Source organism: Chanos chanos, chromosome 5 (genome assembly GCF_902362185.1).
Source record: "Chanos chanos chromosome 5, fChaCha1.1, whole genome shotgun sequence".
Classification (NCBI taxonomy): Eukaryota; Metazoa; Chordata; class Actinopteri; order Gonorynchiformes; family Chanidae; genus Chanos; species Chanos chanos.
In genome coordinates this window covers 17,691,902-17,708,807 of record NC_044499.1, presented here as the reverse complement: position 1 = coordinate 17,708,807, position 16,906 = coordinate 17,691,902, and the positions used below count along the sequence as shown (strand labels likewise).

Genomic DNA, 16,906 nt, shown 5'->3' with positions numbered 1-16,906 from the left:
AATGGAGCAAAACTCCATGTTACCATGGTAGCATAGCTACCAAACAAGTTGGCTAAATTAAAAGTGCAAGTAAGTAACCTTAGCTACCAGATTAGCTACATCCTTTGAACTTGAAGCACATGTAAGTTACTACATGAAACCTAGCTAACCTGGAAGATTAGACAATCTACTACAATCAAAAGCAAAATCAGTGTTTTATCATTTCAACTGATAATTCAATTGTGATTCAATTTCAGTATTCAACTGCATTTACAGCAAACAAATCGGCTAGATTTTCCAAATGCTGATACATTTGTAGAGGTCTAATTTATGTTGTGAGCCCTCAGTGGTTACATCTGTATTCGCAACAATAGGGTTTAAGATGCAAGAAAATGAAACCAGCTTACTTGAATATTTTACTGTCCAAGGGAGTATATGCGTTTTTGTTTGTTTCTTTTTGTCTGATTCTACTAGCAAAAAAAAAAGGAAAAAAAAAGAAACAAGTGTCTTTGTCGTACCACTCACACATAAAGGCAATCTACCAGTACAGAACACCTTCAGGGTCAGGTTCAGGTGTTTGTGAGAACATCAGTTCCTTCTCCTTTGTTGTTAATTGGAACTTCATAAACAGCCATCTAAGTCTTCTCATGTTTGAAATGCTAGAAGATTGTTCCAGATAAGATAACTTTGTTTAAAGTTCAAAGTGACAATTCTGAAGTAAAGTTTTTATTTTTAGTCAGAATCTTGTGTAACTACTACCTCTTTCTACCAGTAGAGGGTACTGTACAATTGACTGTTGTTATGATTGGGGGGGGGGGGGGGGGCTCTTTTCAACAATGTAATAACAGGAAAAAGACATTTATCTTTAATAATTGAATACCTCAGATCTTCTCGTTTCTGCATTCTCAAGTGGCAAAAGAGGTAGAATTTTTTGAACCTGTTCACAGAACATTGCCTCTTGTGGCTATGCTGAATGAAAGCCTGGTATGGAGCACACAGTACCACTGCAGGCTTCTCTTAGGACAGGGCTCATAACTCTGTCCCATGGGTCCAAACCCCCAACCCTTTTCCCGTCATCATAATCAGAGGATGACAGTATTATCTGGAAAACAGGTGCATGGACTCTGCAGACAGTCAGAAACCAGCGTTCAGCAAATATGAAAACCAAAAGCACTTTTTTTTTTCTTTACCTGACCACTGACTAACTGTATTTTACCATATCCTCAAACCCTATATCACTTAGGTCAGCAATACTCAATATGACAAAAATCATTACAGCTATTAACATACTGAATCAGAAGTATGTAGATCTAAGACCCATGACCCCCGATAATTGGCAGCAGCGGGGGCTTGCGAACCACGCTTTTCATTTCACTCTGTTATAAGTATTATAAGCCCGGATAAAAAAAGAAAAACAACAGAAGAGAAATGGTGCAGCTAATCATTTTCTGTCTGTCATAAGTATGACAGTGTAGCCGTGGAGAGCTGGAGAAAAATTATTTTAACAAATAGTTTTACAAATTCTTAGAATTTTGGCAAGAAGCTTTAATTCTCCAATATAAAATCGGGGAGCATATTTCATTCCATCTGAAATGGCCTCAGATAAATTTCATATAAATGTGTATAAATAAATAAAGATAAATTCCAAACTCACGCAGGTGAGAATCTAATCCATGTCATATTTATCTTATTTGTCATGTCAGTTCTCTGGCTCAGTGGATATACAGAAATACAACTTTCCAAATATCAGACATAACAGATGACGAGCATTGATTCAATTATTTTAGAGTTCTTTTTTTGATGAATACGGTTAATGTGGTCGTTGGCAATCGGTAGTGTAAAGCTGATGTCATTTATTTCACGGTTAGAGAGAACAGCTGAAACCGACTTTCATATAAATCCATCAACATAATTTCAGTAAAAGAGGAGAGAAATCTCTCAAAGGCAAACCTGATGTCTTTTTGACAGACAGTACTGGCAACATACCACGAGAAAGACAGTCCATCTAATCAGAAAACCATATTAGTTTGACACAATTATAGACTAACAACAGTCTTGGTTTCTTCCATGATTACATTACTGGCCATTCTTGAATGACCATACTCAGAGAGTTGAGTAGAGAGCATAATTTGGGGAGAGAGATGATGAGAAATAATCCAAGCCCTACTCCATCTTGGTTACATTATGAACCAATCATTCGTAAAGACTTTGGTGGAGGAGACATATGGCTGTTTCACGCTTCAATAATTATTGGGATACATATTTAATAAGGATAAAAAAAAAAAACAGCCTGTCTACAGTGGTTCAAATTCCATGACCAAGAAAGAACAAGCGTGACATTTTCTTCAAAATTAGCAATACAATTAGTATTTCAATTAGCATAGCCATTCTATCAAACCCTTGCGCGGTGAACTCAGTGGTGTTGGAATAATGGTGACACGGTGGTGAGGAGAGCTCTGAACAAAAAAATTACCTGCTGTGTTTTTTTTTTTTTTTTGTTTTGTTTTTTTAAACAGCCCTGCACTCACTGGTATGTTCTTCAAAGCATGCCAAAGAAAACAAAAGCGTTAGCACAGAGCATTACCCAACCCTGAGTGGAATGACTTGGAACACAATCATAATATAACACTGGTCCAAGTCAATGTTTCCAATGCGGTGGCTCCTTTCCAGTCATAAAGAGGATATAAAGTCTTATTTGTTCTCCTAATTGAATTAGGCTGTTGGAGGTAGGTTGTCTGTGGAACAGTGTCCAGTAGTAATCTCATTTTGCCAGCCATTAAATGGGAGCTTTTGGGCTGGCCTCCTCCAAATGCCAGCGTTGGACCCAGGATGACTCAAGGGTGCGCCACTCTGCCAGGGCTTGGCAGACCTAACCGAGTGTCGGGGACGGTCCCCGACAAAGCTGGGCAGCGTGTTTACGCTGGCGCTGTAGTCAGAGCACAAGAGAATCCTGCACTCACGAGCTGTATTTCTTTTCTACCGGTTAAGCGCCACTCTTCAGGTATCTCCTAAGGAGGAGCCGGGAGTCCAGCTTTCGCCCGACGGCTCCTGTAAAGGCACTAAAGCGGTTGGAACTGCCAGTGAAGCACAGCTTCCTCTAAACTGCAGTCTGGTCCTTTACACTTGGGCTCTCTCTCTCTCCCTCTCTCCTTTCTGAGGCCAGCCTAAAGCAGATGTTCAATGAGGGTTCCCCAGATAAATGTACTGATAAATGGTAATGGGGTGATTACTTTAAAGGGGGATAAAATGGTCTCTAAGCTACAGACTATCAGCAGCATTGGCTGAGGCCTCAGCTTGAGCCTGTTCTCCGAGCTTTTCCTCTTTGAGCCAGGCTTTCAGCAGATCTATTGGATTTGCAAAGTTCTTAGGGAAAAAAAAAAAAAAAGAGAGAGGAAAAAAAAGACGAAGAAATGAGGTCCGACGGCAAACTTGACCACAATCAATGCCATACTCACACTGGCCATTACACAGACTTTACAGACAAAGTCCAGCTCTGTCCAAAGTAATGTTATTATAAATTTGTGTACCACTGAATATGCAAAGAATGTGAATTTGTCAAAAAAAAAAAAAAGAACTTTTCTGTTCATAAGCTTTTAGGGTGATTAGCCATGTCATTATTCAAAAGTCCTTATAATATTCTGAGTCTCGTGCACACGTATTCTAAATTGCGAGCAAGAGAACACCATTTTACCTAAGCACCTCTTCCTCAAATTCAGAGGTACAAATTGATATTCAATTTTCATCTAGAGAAACACAAAGGTACAATTTTTTTTTCTTTCATTTCTGCTGTAATAAGCAAAGCTAAAATCAACTCCAACCCTCCTTTGCCCTTTCCTCTTTAATATTTTTCTGCTAACGTTTTTGGATTATTGTGAGGACGCTCATAAGCCTTAAACCGTTCTTGATTGAGAAGTGTGTTACTGTCTGCAAGTAGATCATTAAGGGAGAAGCAGTAATTGTCTCTCAATTGATCGTTAAAGATGGTGCAGGGAGGAGAGGCACAGTCTGCCTGTTGTGCAGTGCCAGACACCCACACTAACAATAGTGGGAAGTCATTCCTTTTATTATCCCTCTCTGTGAATTAGTGTTATTGGGCTGTTGCTTTGTGGTGCAGAGTATATTGTACAGGCTAACATTTCTGCAGTACACTCTTTTATACAGGGGGATTTCCTTTGTTTGATATTGTAATAAATGGGCGTTTACAGCTTCACATGAGTTGATGCATAATACCTACATCAGGCAAATACTGTGTCATGTAAGTTTATGCTTTTGCACTGATTATACAAGAGGGTTAAGACAGCGTAGCTTTCATTTTAGCTCAAATGCAGTGGGGGAGTCATTTGTGATCTGGATATAAGTTGAAAAAAAAAAAATTAAAGCATTTCTACCGGTACCCCCCATACAAAACTGATACACATTTTAGGAGAGGGATCTGAGTGAAAATCTGAGACATCGTAAACGCGCACAGCAAACAGAGCTCTCCTGAAACTCGTGGCAAGATAAATTAGTCGCTTAACTCAGCAGGCAACTGCATCAAATACATGATAAAGCAGGAAAAAAAAATCTGTGACGTTTACAGGAGACAGCTTTCACTCTACATTTGACAGCTTTATGCTTAATCTCTCTCACCACCTCATTAAAAAAAAAAAACAAAAAAAAAATATCCTGAGGACAAAACCAAATGAAATCAGTTTTTTTTTTCTTTCACAAAACCAAACTAAATATAAATCATTAAAGCTAAATACAAGCAGGCGGTGATGCACATTTGCATACAGATAAATGTGAATTTAATTAGATAACCTCCTCACCCATAGGTTGATCAAACTGGTTGTGATTGTAACCTTTGAATAAATGTGTTAAGCTATTCTTCTGCGCCACATAGTGTGTTTAATGAAAATGTAACTGTAGGGAAGAGACTGTCAGACTAATCCTAAAACTCAGTCATTTTCCTTATATGGTGGCATTACTGCTCTCTACTCTCACTAATAGCGCTGCACCCTTTCATTTCACTGATGGTGCTACGGTATTGTGTAGTAGACCATTGACCTGGGATACACATTAAATTCCCAGTCATCCACCCCCAACCTCTCAATGGCATTACATCACCAACAAACCAGTGAAATGTCCCACCGTATCAAAACAGAGCCGGGAACAGACAAAACATGTCCCTGACGTAAGGAAACTCAACAGTGTAGCCTCAGGTTTTGATCATTATTACTTTGAATGGAACAATGTCAGGAGGAATCCGTCATTCAAAACATCGATATCATAAATGAAAGTATTTGACACAGTGAATCATAAAATCTGTGAAAAGCGAGGTCCGGAGCCCTCGCTTGTTTGACACTTGGGCTGTAATTGTGTATGACTAATGAAATCTGCGGAATATCACACAGACGATAAATAATTTAAATGCACTTGGACGTCTAATTCCAGTTGCAATTTCCCAAAGTAAAGGTGCTGGAGTGATAAGCATTGTCTGTCTTTAATTTTTAATTCTCTTCGGGGGGAGTCATCTTGGTATTGTGAACTAATAAGGAGAATATTTCAGAAGAGACCATCTTAAAAATGCAGTGGTAAAAATTTCAGAGGGTCCCTGAAGGATAGTGTCACTAATCTTGGACTGAGGAGAGCTCTGGTCACACATGTAAAGGATGAATGTGAAGAACCTTCTGGAAGTGGAATAAACGCAGTGTGTGGCATCTCACTGTCACATCATCATAGATGAAGACATCCTCCTGTAGTCATGAATAGCATTAGTGTATGAATGAGGACTTTCACAAATTCTTATCAAAACAGGGGAGCCTACACCTTTAAACACCTTTAAACAGAGCCTCCTTTGTCACTAAGAGTAACAAACATGAACAATACCTCAGTGACCGTAATCAAAAATAAATGTATGTACTGCTACATGGAATTAGCTGCTACTGACTTCCTCAAGAGCGTTCAGTGTTATAACTTTTCACAGCTTTAGATGGAAAAAATTTATTTCATACCAAATAAGGACTTTTTTTTTAATTGAGGCAAACATACTGTTTACTGTTAGATGTTGTTCTCTTGTTGGTGATAAATCATTTGATCCAAACTTAAATCAGTCCTTGCAAAGGTAATGTCTACTTTTTTTGCATAATACTTTTTTTGTCAACCCTTCTCTTATCTGTGATGTTTGAAAAATACCTTTTTGTCAGACAGAGGTAGTTTTGAACTAAGAATATAACAGAACAGAGTGATTAGAGCAGTAATAGACCTTCTGAGTAGAATGACCTTTCTAAAAGAGAAGAAAAAGACAGGGTGGGAAATATGTACTAAAAATGTTATCACAAAAAAAAAAAAAAAAGCTGATTTACAATACTGTCAACATCAGTGTCAGTTAACCTCATCTACCAAAAGCCAGTCTGAGTTTTTTTCCCACCCTGCACAAAAAGGTATCAGAGCAGAAGAGCTGAGTGAGATGCAGAGAACAGGAGAGAGAGAGAGTTGAGAGACAGCTGAGAGAGGTGAATACAGAGCTAGAGGAGTTTATTAAGCATGCTACAGAGGCAAACCAGAACACACAGGGACCATCAAACATGAACTCGGTAAAAAAATGAACTTTTAATCGTGCCACTTCCAAACTATACTCAATTTTACATATCTAGAGATGTAAAAACTCAACTTATGTAGAAAATATACAGACCTTCCCCTCTGGTTCCTAAACTTGGACGGCAGAATCGATTTCTAACCTACATTACACGGAGGCTTTCAGAGTACAGTCCCTCTGAACAACAGTGAGGACAGTAGAAATTGAGGAGAAAGTCAGCATCCTTTTCTGAGCCAAGTCTGTATAGTAAAGTCTGAAACTTTGTATGCAATAAAAATTTTCCAGAGATTGAATGAAACAGATACTTCTTTTTCCTTTTTTTTTTTACAATGCAGAGTAAAGTAAGGCTAAAGGCACATTTACTTTGGTCCCAACAGTTCATCTTAACGTGAGGGCAAAACTTCACAATGACATCACTGTGACATCACAAAGCCCACCACCGTCACTTTGATACATGCAAAAGTAGCTTGTCTCACTTGACAACTGCCAAGACCCATTAGTGCATGCTCAAAAAAATCCAGCTGTACCTTCTAGCTAATAGTTGGCCAAAAATGCACAGAAGCAAGGTTGAAAAATATCTAAACGTTACAGGTATATTATACATTATACTCCCCGCAGCCAATGTGGTTTAAGTGTGGAGACGTTTCGGAACGTTGATGTTCCAAGGGCCACAGTCAAACGACTTGCTATAGCCCTTTCAGCATGATCGGAACTACTGGTGATGTTGCCATGACAACATCTGACTATGGCGGAAAAATGATGTCACTGTACACTGAGACAGTAAAAGCAACCCTGCTGTCATTTCTGCATTGACCAGCTTGACTTCACCACTAAGACGCCAGTGTAGACAGAGGTGATTATTAAACGGCTTTACCATTTGATCGAGAAGAAGAAGAAGAAAAAAAAATACGAACAACGTTTCAAAGGCTCAGAATGGTTGCTCTATCTACGTGACTACGTGAGCACAAACTGGAGGTGGGGGGGGGGGGGGGGGGGGGCAAGGGTTAGAGACATTCCTTACACCATCAAACCTAATGTGCCTATACTTCTACAACCTGTATAATTATGAATGAGCAAAATGATGACACTATTTTGCTGTGTAAGGCACATTTTGTCAATCCATACTAAAAAGAGGGATCTACTTCAGTAATGTGAGACAGAGGGGAAACGGCTTGCCTAACACACACACATATAATGGGAGGAGGTTCGGGAGCAGTTCTTCAAAAAATTAGTGAGCCCAACACGTTCTCACCTATGTCACTTGCTTTCGATATGGATTTAAGGAATGACTGTACAAAAGAATTTCACTGTAAGCTCCCCAGGGGAGAGAGGGGAGCATGAGGAGGTGAACATCACACAAGGGCGTAAAGAGTGAGACATGTTCAGATGGTGGATTTGGAGAAGGACACCCTGAGGCGGTGGCCGTCCCCCATGTCGTAGTTGTGGAGATCGATGAGGGCCTGAATGGCCTCTTCCACTGTGGCCATCTGCAGGAGCGCCATTTTACGATCTCTGAGGAGAGAGGAGATAGAAAGATGGTTTTTACACGCTTTGTGACAAAGAAAGAAATGCTACCACCTATACTGTAATGCAGAAGGTCCAGTTTACACGGCTGGTGAGGGACTTTGAAAATATCTTACTGAAAAAACTTGAAGGCTTTCACAGTGCCGCCGGAGTTTGAGAACAGGAGACGCAGGTCCTCTTCAGTCACGTCGGTGCTGAGAACAAAATGGACAGAAGTCAAAATTTCTACAGGCAGCAAGACTTAGAGGGCAAAATGGCATCTCAAATAGATAAATAAATAAATAAAAAAGGTACACAAATCACACTCCTTCGTCTTTATCTGACTCTGCCTGACTGCCTATGGACTCCATTAGAAGTGAAAGAAAACAAAAAAAACAAAACAAGTCTTTTGGACACAGAGGAAAAGGACTGACAATTATTAAAAGGCAAGCCTTGAAAATGCTTATGTAACATTTATTTGTTTATTTAACTTGTTGAAGCAGCAGTCCATGAGTGTACTTCATTTAACAAACTAAAAGTGGTGTGGCTCAGTCTACAGTACTCTGCTCTTGCCTTGATTATAAGATTCTAACCAACTGTTTTAAAACTCTGAATCTTTCTGGCTTATTGACATTCACTGTCCAGTCGGAAAAAAACCACAATTTGTCCAGAAAGGTCAGCATTAGGCAGCGCTAATGAGCGAGAAATTTCAGATACAAAGTCATTTTGAATAATGTCGAATTGCACCTAAACACTGGACAGTCTAATGGTCGTCTGTGACCAGCTTTGTGTTTGTCGTCAAACAATACCAGCATAACCTGACAGTAAGATCTCCTCACAGCGCTGAAACTTAACATACAGAGCTCCAATTAGCATTGGCTTTCTAAAATCTCAACAGCATGGCTCAGGACCGCCATGTGACTGAAGCTTTGGTGCCACTCACGGGATGTTGGAGAGGTGAAGGGTGGCAGACGGAGGGAAGATGTTCTGGAAGTTCTTGGAGCCAGGCTTTTTAAAGCGGTGAAGGGGAGAGTTAGTGAAATCCTTGGTGAGCCCCTGGTCGTCCAGCCCTTCTCTTGGCAACTGCACTGTCTGATGTTTGGACAGGGTCACGCGGATGATCTTCCCATACATCTTCTGACCGTTCAGGTGACTCATAGCTAGGATAAGGAGAACATGATGATATCTGTCACATGACCAGTCTCCCTGTGGTTACAAGAAAGGCTCTGACAACACCATCTTTTGACTTCACCAGTGGGAACAGTTTAAAACTCGAAAATGTACCATTTCACAACCTCATCTGTGATTTGTCATGTAACATTTCATAACCTCATCTGTTATTTCAAGAGCAATAGTTTATATAGTTTTAATAATAATATAACAACAGTTTATTATAATAATAATAACATAAAGTTCATATTCATACATATTAACATCTTCAACACTGAAAACATAGAGATTTAAGCCTCCCTAACAGCCAGTGTTCAGAGAGAAGGTGCTGTAATGTGAGTTTGATTTCACTAATGTCCGTACGTGAGAGACTCATACCTAGTTGAGCCTGATTCCCATCAGCCATCTGGATGAGAGCACTGTCCTTCTTATTGTAGAGTATCTTCACGCGCTGAGCATCACCGTAGACACCTTAATTTAAGCGAAAGGCAGATGGAGGGAGGGAAGGAAGGAAAGGAGGAAGGGAGGAGTGAACCATGAAGGACAAGTTAGTGCTTTAGAGGCTGGAGTTTTGACATGAAAGGTGAAAGAAGATGGTACATACTTCCAAATGATCTACACCAATCATAAGATTGTCCAAACAGTCTTTATACGAACAGCAAGAGAACATACTCTGAAACGCCCTCAACACACAAGCTCAGTGAAATGGCAAAGTTAAACTCAAAAAGCCTACATGCAAAATAATCAATCATGCATTAATGTAAGCTGTCCATGAGTAGAGACAGAGAGAGTGAGATAGAGATAGAGGCTTTAAAACAAAAGATATAAAAGAGAAAAGAAAAAAACAAAAAAAAACAAAAAACAAAGATAAAGTATCAAATCTGAAGTATATAAACTGAAGAACTCAGATATTACGAAACTAAAAATGAAGACATTCTTCTCAGCTAGAGTCAAAACACTAGCTAAACCTAAAATGAGAAACAAACGAAAGAAAGGAAAAAAAAAAGAACTTAATTGCATAAATAAAATCAATAAACAAAAACATAGAAATAAAAGAAGAGAGGTAGAGTGCTAACGATAACATACCGAAGAGGGTAAACAGACTTTGGGGCGTAACCATCTTTAGAAGGAGAGAAGAGCAAGCAGCGTAAGACAGGAAGAGAGAAGAGTCGAGGTAGAGCGGAGATGAACAGATCATCCATAACGGAGGGTGGTTTCCCGTAGAATGGTGAAGTGGTCATGGAGCATGGGTCAAGGCAGTTAATTGGGGCAAGTTGGTCCAAGGAGGAACATTTTTTTTTTTGTTCAGGCACAAAGCATGAACGGGCGGAGTGTGGGGTAGGGAAAGAGGACGTAGCAGAGGGGGGAAGGGGAGGGCATCAGAGGGGGTCACACAGGTACACGAGGGAGAAAGGGGGAAGGAGGGATGGTAGTAGAGGAGAGAGGGACAAGTGAACAAGGGGGGAGAGGGAATGGGTGGGAAGCAATGTGAAGTATTTCAAAAAAAAAAAAAAAAGAAAAAAAAAAGGGAGTAAGGGACAAAAATAATATACAGGTCAGTACACAGGAAATGCAGGAATTTGGTCAGATAATGGCTGGGCTCTCTTTATTTTGTTTTTATCTTCTTCTTTTTTTTTTTTTTTCTCCCACCCTGAACTTGCCAAATGTAGTCCCCTGAGACCAAACATGGGTAGAGTACATTTAAAAAAAAAAAAAGTCTATCTGCAGCACAGCAATGGGGAAGGCAGACAGGACATGCACAACACATTTAGGGTTTAGTAGCTTAAGCTTGGCAGAGTATGAAATGCAGGCAGACGTGTAATAAAGGTGCACTAGCTTTATTTGGGAGGGGCTGGGGTGGGGCGAGGGGGCACCATGCAGGGTGTCGATATGAAAACCACCTTGTAGAGTTATGGCATCAGTAGAGCACATGTTTAAAACTCCACAGACCCACAAGTGTGTTTGGGGTAAAAGAAACCATGATGACAAATTACTTTGACACTCCATAGATAGAGAAATAATAGAGAGATCATGTGAGAGAAATGAGCAGTGGGGGGTGGAGCTACCACATTTCATACCAACTCTGAATAGCTTAGAGAGAGGCAGTGGATCATCAGGAGAAGGAGAGAGAGATAAACAGCTTAGAGAGAAAAGAGAGAGTTAACAGATATTACTTCAAGAGACAGTGAGTGAGAGTGAGTGTGAGAGAGAGAGAGAGAGAGAGGGAGAGAGAGAGAGAGAGAGAGAGAGAGAGAGAGAGAAGGAGAGAGAGAGAATTAACAGATATTATATCAAGAGACAGCAAGACAGAACGAAAGAGTAAGAGATAAAGAGCGTGTTTAGGAGACAGTGATAATTTGCACAGAATGTAAAGGAGAAAGACTGCAGAGTGTCCTTTCATTTGGTAGAGAATCTTGTCAAGAAATGTGTTTACGTACATTTCTAACACAGAGTAGATTTAAACAGAGATATGGGCCAAATACACTAAAAAAATAGTGCTGACTAAAACTAACACTGATGGCAAAATAACAATTAAAAATTCATGGGCGAGTACAATGACAATGGAGACAGACCAGTTTATAATGATGTTTTTTGGTTTTTTTTTAAATGATGTGTGTCAAACAACCAAGTGCTCAGGATACAGTGCATGGACCTGACACTAAATAACATGTTTGGAAAAAGCCAGCCTTTTATGCAGAGATCTTGAGACCAATATTTTATGCTTTCATTGAACAGTTACAAACAGGCTGGTGTCTTGAGAGACGATGACTTGGTGAGATACAAAAACAAACAAAAAAAAACCCTGAACAGGTGAAGTATGGAGGTGACCTGTCTGAGCACAGATGGGTAGATTGAGGAGAACAGAAAGAGCGGGGGCAGGAGGGGCAGTGGTGTGGAGGAGAAAATGAGAGTAAGGGGCATACTGACCTCTTCGTTCAGGTTGCTGACCAGGAGCACGCCAGTGGTGCCTGAATGCCCGGACAAGGCCACCCTCCCCGCGGCCGCTGCTGCAGCAGCCGCTGCACTCAGTGGGCTGATGGCACCTGGACCAGAGAGAGAGAGAGAGACAGAGAGGAAAAGAGTTCAGGATAGTGAGTTGGCAAGGAGAAAGCATGGGGGGGGGGGGTGTTAGAGACTGTTGGCACTGGAAACTCAGAGACCATCTCAAGCATTCTGTCTGGATCTGAACACCATCCATGCGCCTAATCTCTGCCATACAAATAACACACAGACAAACACACACCATCCATAAAACACCCCAGATGCCGCCTCTGCCAAAACTCCAGATTCGACACGCCCAGTTAGCGAGATGTTTATCAGTGCCGTTTTTTTTAAACAGGCTGGCACTCAGACTAATATCCGGTGACAAAATTGCATCTGGTGCTACAGTTAGGGGCCTCGATAAGCACATTGCTTTTGCCTAAATGACTTCACAGGACAGACTGGAGAGCTAGTCGGCCTGAAATACAGCATTCTAATTAGTGCACATATCAATCCATGAGGTCAAGCATAATGCACAACGGTTGGCCTTATTGTCCAATCAGATTTATATTCTGACAATTACATCGTTTATTAATCCCATGGGTCAGTCAGAAGCAAATGCTGGAGCAGTTTCAAAATTTGAGCCCTGTCAATTCTAACTGCACTGGCAATTCCATTCAGTTCAAAAAGGAAGGAGGTAAGGATAGATAAGCAGGTCAGGGAAAGAAACACTGGAACCAAAGCAGAGGCACCTCTGCCCTGCGAGAGATAAAGAGAAAACGGAAAGCCTCCACCACTACAGTAGGAATCCAACTTTCCAGATTGAGTACTTATGGAAAACGTGTTATCAGAGTCTTATGGGAGAAGGCGACAGGTGAGGTGGACCAAAGCGTCTACAGCTCTGGGAGGTTTTTGAGTTTCAATTGCTTGTGAACAGGACAAGTTCCACAAAGACGTGTTTTCCATTGCGTTATAATTTCTTCTTTCAGTCATTTCTAAGGCAGGCTCTTAGAATGAGTGTAATCGCCAGACGTGGAGAGAAAAGCACAACTAGCATCTAATTCCCTCCCATCTCTTTTCTATTCATTATCCACACTCAGAAGAGTTCAAACCGAAAGGACAAACACCTGATGAGGTCACAGCTCAAAAAATGAGAGGGAGACAAGAGCTGTAGGGAGTAGCAGAGGGAGAAAAGGGAGCCAGTAAGCAGATGAGGACGAAGTGTTCAGAGCCGTCGTGTCTCCTGTCTTACCGAGCAGGGAGGTGGAGTCCTTACTGAGGGCGGCAGCCACAGCTGGGTCTACAGCCGGCTGCCCGTCGCCAGCTGGCAGCTCTGGTCGGGTGTAGTCTCGGCTTTTATCATTGTTGTACTTCACATTCAAGTTGACCAACTTAGAGAAGTCAATGCGCAGAGTGCAGCACGAATTGTAGATGTTCTGACCATCCAGAGACTTAAAGAAAGACAGGACATGAGTGTCTGAGCTTATTATAAACACAGCGGATGTAAGAGTGACAGATCATAATTAGAAAAAGGGATGTGAATAATGGTGAATCTCAGAAACACCTGAAGTTACAGCAAAATGTCATTATGCTGAGAATTCAGTATGAAAGACTGAATGCTCAATCACAGCAGTTTCTTCACACAGAGAGCCTGCATCTCGGCTCATCCTCTATCCACTCACCAGTTTAGCTTGCTGTGCATTCACTGGGTCACTGAACTGCAGCAGAGCTTGAAACTGATTGTTTTTGGTGAAAGTGATGATCTTCATGACCGTCCCAAACTTGGAAAATATCTACAAGAAAACACACGCCGCTACATTTACCTCAAGTTTTAACCACCGACACTAAAAACAGAAGCTGTTGTGTGACAAGCTAAGGCTTTTCTTTTCCCCCAGATGAATGTAAGCTGACCTGCTGAAGCACATCCAGAGTGACTGGATAGAACATGTTGTCAATGATTATTCGGAGCACTGGGCTAGGGGCGGGCGTTAACACACTCTCACTGGCCGCTGTGTCTGAATTTGGAGAGCCACCTTCCTGAACAGCAGACACCGCTTGCAGCACAGCCTGTGCACGCTGAGAACACAGAACATAATCAACGCTCTCTCCAACGCAACTGTGACCACAATCTAAACCAGCTCAGAAAAAAGATTAAAAAAAAAACAAAAGGGCTTGAGGAGGAGATGTGGAATGGCTTCTTCACCTGATTAAGCGCGCTGTCGGTCTTGAGCTCTTTGTGGTTTGAGTACTGGATAAACACTGGAACGTTACGCACTTGAGGGGTTACTGCGGTGTAGTAGTTCACCATGGTAACTGCCGCCTCTTCCGTTCCTAACTCCAAGAATGCCTGCGAGAAGACAAAGCAAATGTTTGAACACTGTGCAGGGTACTGGCCAAACAAGCAATATCATTTTACCAAACATATACTGTGGTATGCTTTAAAAGAAATATTTCTTAAATACCTGGTTTTTGCCTTTCAGCATCAAGATATTGGTGACCTTCCCAAAAGGCAAGCCCAAAGCAATAACTTCTGTCTCAGAGACTTCATTTGGAAGTTTCCGAATGTGGATGACCCTGGAGGGTGGACTATCCATGCTGTCCTCCACCCTCAGTTTTTTGCTGTCGCTTCCATTTGCTGTTAAGTTAAATTAAACACAAATTTGTCACAGAGTGGCCCACTGGCATCTCATTTTTTTAGTTAACTTTTGAAGCACTCTTTCCCCATGACTTTATTTATCAAAACATAAACAAGCAACACAATGAAGCGCATTGTGCTGCTTGTTTATGTTGTGATAAACAAATTCATCATAAATAAATAAATAAAAATAAATTCACCCTCCATAATAATAGTCTTGCAATAAGCCAGTTTTTTACAGAATGGTGATGCTGAGATTGATGTATTTTGATTTTCAGAGCAAAAGGTCCCTGGGTCCAGTTATTGGGCAGTCTACAGCTGAAGGTAAAAACATGCATCACGCTGACAAGCAAATTTCACCAAAAGTCATTTCATTACCAGTAACGGAAGAATTTGGACTGTTGTAAAGACTGCCAGACAACAACTCATCTGAGCTTCTCTGGGGGAAAAAAAACATAAAGAAGAATATTTACAAAAACAAATGAACAAAAAACAAAAGACTAAATTAGAGCTTAGTAGATGAACTTCTTATAAACCATTCCGTTCTGCATACACTAAATAAAGCTGTGTTTAAAAGTTTTTATGATTATTATTATTGCTTTAGATCATACTTAAAGTAATTTTTTTTTTCATTTCTTTCCTTTAAAAGAAAAGGGGCATTTCACAAGTAAACATTAGCTAATACAATGGAAACTTTACCTTTACTCCAACTGCAACATCACTAGCAATGCTGGAGAGAAAAAGAGGAGAGAGATGACATTACCACGTTGTCAGGTTTACCAGTAAATTCAACACATTTTGAAAATCTACTGGATTCGCGTACTTGCTTGTCACCACCTTCTATCATGAATCAAGTAGGTAGTTTGCTAAATGTGATTAGCTACAACTGTCCTCGGTAGGCTTTGCCAGTGCATGGTTTGCACAGCCAAAGCAACTAATTACGTTGTAATAAAAATACTGCGAGTAATGTTAACAGCTTCAGTATCAGATTAAGAGACCAGTCAAAACTGAGGACTTCTACTTCGCAATGAAACGTGGGACATATTTCTAACTGCGCCCTTAACCTAATTCTCCAAGTTAGCAAGCTACATGTTTTCGAGCAACGTACACACTTATTAGCCATATATAGATCGGCCAGCTAAGGAGAACCAAAAAGCTAACGGGAGCCTCATTTAACCGATTGGCTAGTCCGCTCCCTATGGAAGTCAACTAGCGCTTCAAGCCGTATGACGAAGGTTGTTTCTATGAGTGAAACGGAAAACAAACAGACGTTGTCCAGTCAAGTGTGTTGATATACTTATGCAGAGTTCTGTGCGAAAATATATGGTTAACTGGTTCGCTCTACATTCAACCCTGAACGTATGTTCAATTAGACGAAACGACATGCGTCTCAGACAAAGGAAACACGTTCAATCTGCAACAACAAAGCGCGCCTGCCATAGCACACTGTAAGGCTAACATAGGTTAGCTAGCGAGCTACATTGCTGGCTATTGATTCATGGACAGTAACACATACACAGCTTACTTTAACGATGTCAGTCAAAACGTTACCCAGTGTTACCTATAAGATATTAAAAAGCTTATATGATGACAAATCATTTAAGAGTCAGTGTATGGTCAACATTTTAAAAAGCGTATCGTTTTTTTCCATGATGCTCTACCAGGCCATCGTGCTAAATGACTTGCTTTCCCTCGTTTCCTGTCGCTCAGTAACGTTAGCATTTCATTTGTGGTTCGCTTGCTAACTAGCGCATCGGAGACTGACCGTTATATGGCCATGAGCTTAGTTCAGAGTCTAGTTAGCCTGTACATAATTTCTTCTATTAAAATTCTTTCACAAAGGGAAGCGCATACTATCATGTTTATTAAACTGAGCACACATACCCGTCCATTGCCGGGGAAGCCTTCTCCACGTTCCTTATATCGATTGCTTTAACCGCAGCTCCACCAACCTTGCGCAAGCTAGCAAAATGGTGGCAAGTAGTTTACGATTTCCGCCGAACGTAGCCGATGTTCTATTACGATAGTAATGAGGAGTGACGTCCTGCCTCAACCACGGG

General features: G+C 40.8%; 1 protein-coding gene across 2 annotated transcripts; it reads right to left on the bottom strand.

The window, feature by feature from the left end:
• Window positions 1-7,539: 7,539 nt before the first annotated feature.
• Window positions 7,540-16,781, bottom strand: ptbp2b (polypyrimidine tract binding protein 2b). 2 transcript variants are annotated; one of them, XM_030773288.1, is made up of 15 exons: window positions 16,731-16,738; window positions 15,546-15,567; window positions 15,225-15,285; window positions 14,674-14,846; window positions 14,415-14,558; window positions 14,123-14,287; window positions 13,894-14,004; window positions 13,488-13,662; window positions 12,964-13,065; window positions 12,158-12,273; window positions 10,316-10,349; window positions 9,608-9,700; window positions 9,003-9,219; window positions 8,197-8,274; window positions 7,540-8,068 (listed from the first exon to the last, which is right to left on the bottom strand). In XM_030773288.1, the coding sequence occupies exons 1-15, from the start codon at window positions 16,736-16,738 to the stop codon at window positions 7,939-7,941; spliced, it is 1,629 nt and encodes a 542-aa protein (XP_030629148.1). In that variant the 3' UTR covers window positions 7,540-7,938. The 2 variants fall into 2 exon arrangements, with proteins under 2 accessions (XP_030629148.1, XP_030629149.1); XM_030773289.1 differs by lacking the exon at window positions 12,964-13,065 and having other exon boundaries at window positions 13,464-13,662; window positions 15,546-15,576; window positions 16,731-16,781.
• Between the last annotated feature and the right edge of the window lie 125 nt (window positions 16,782-16,906).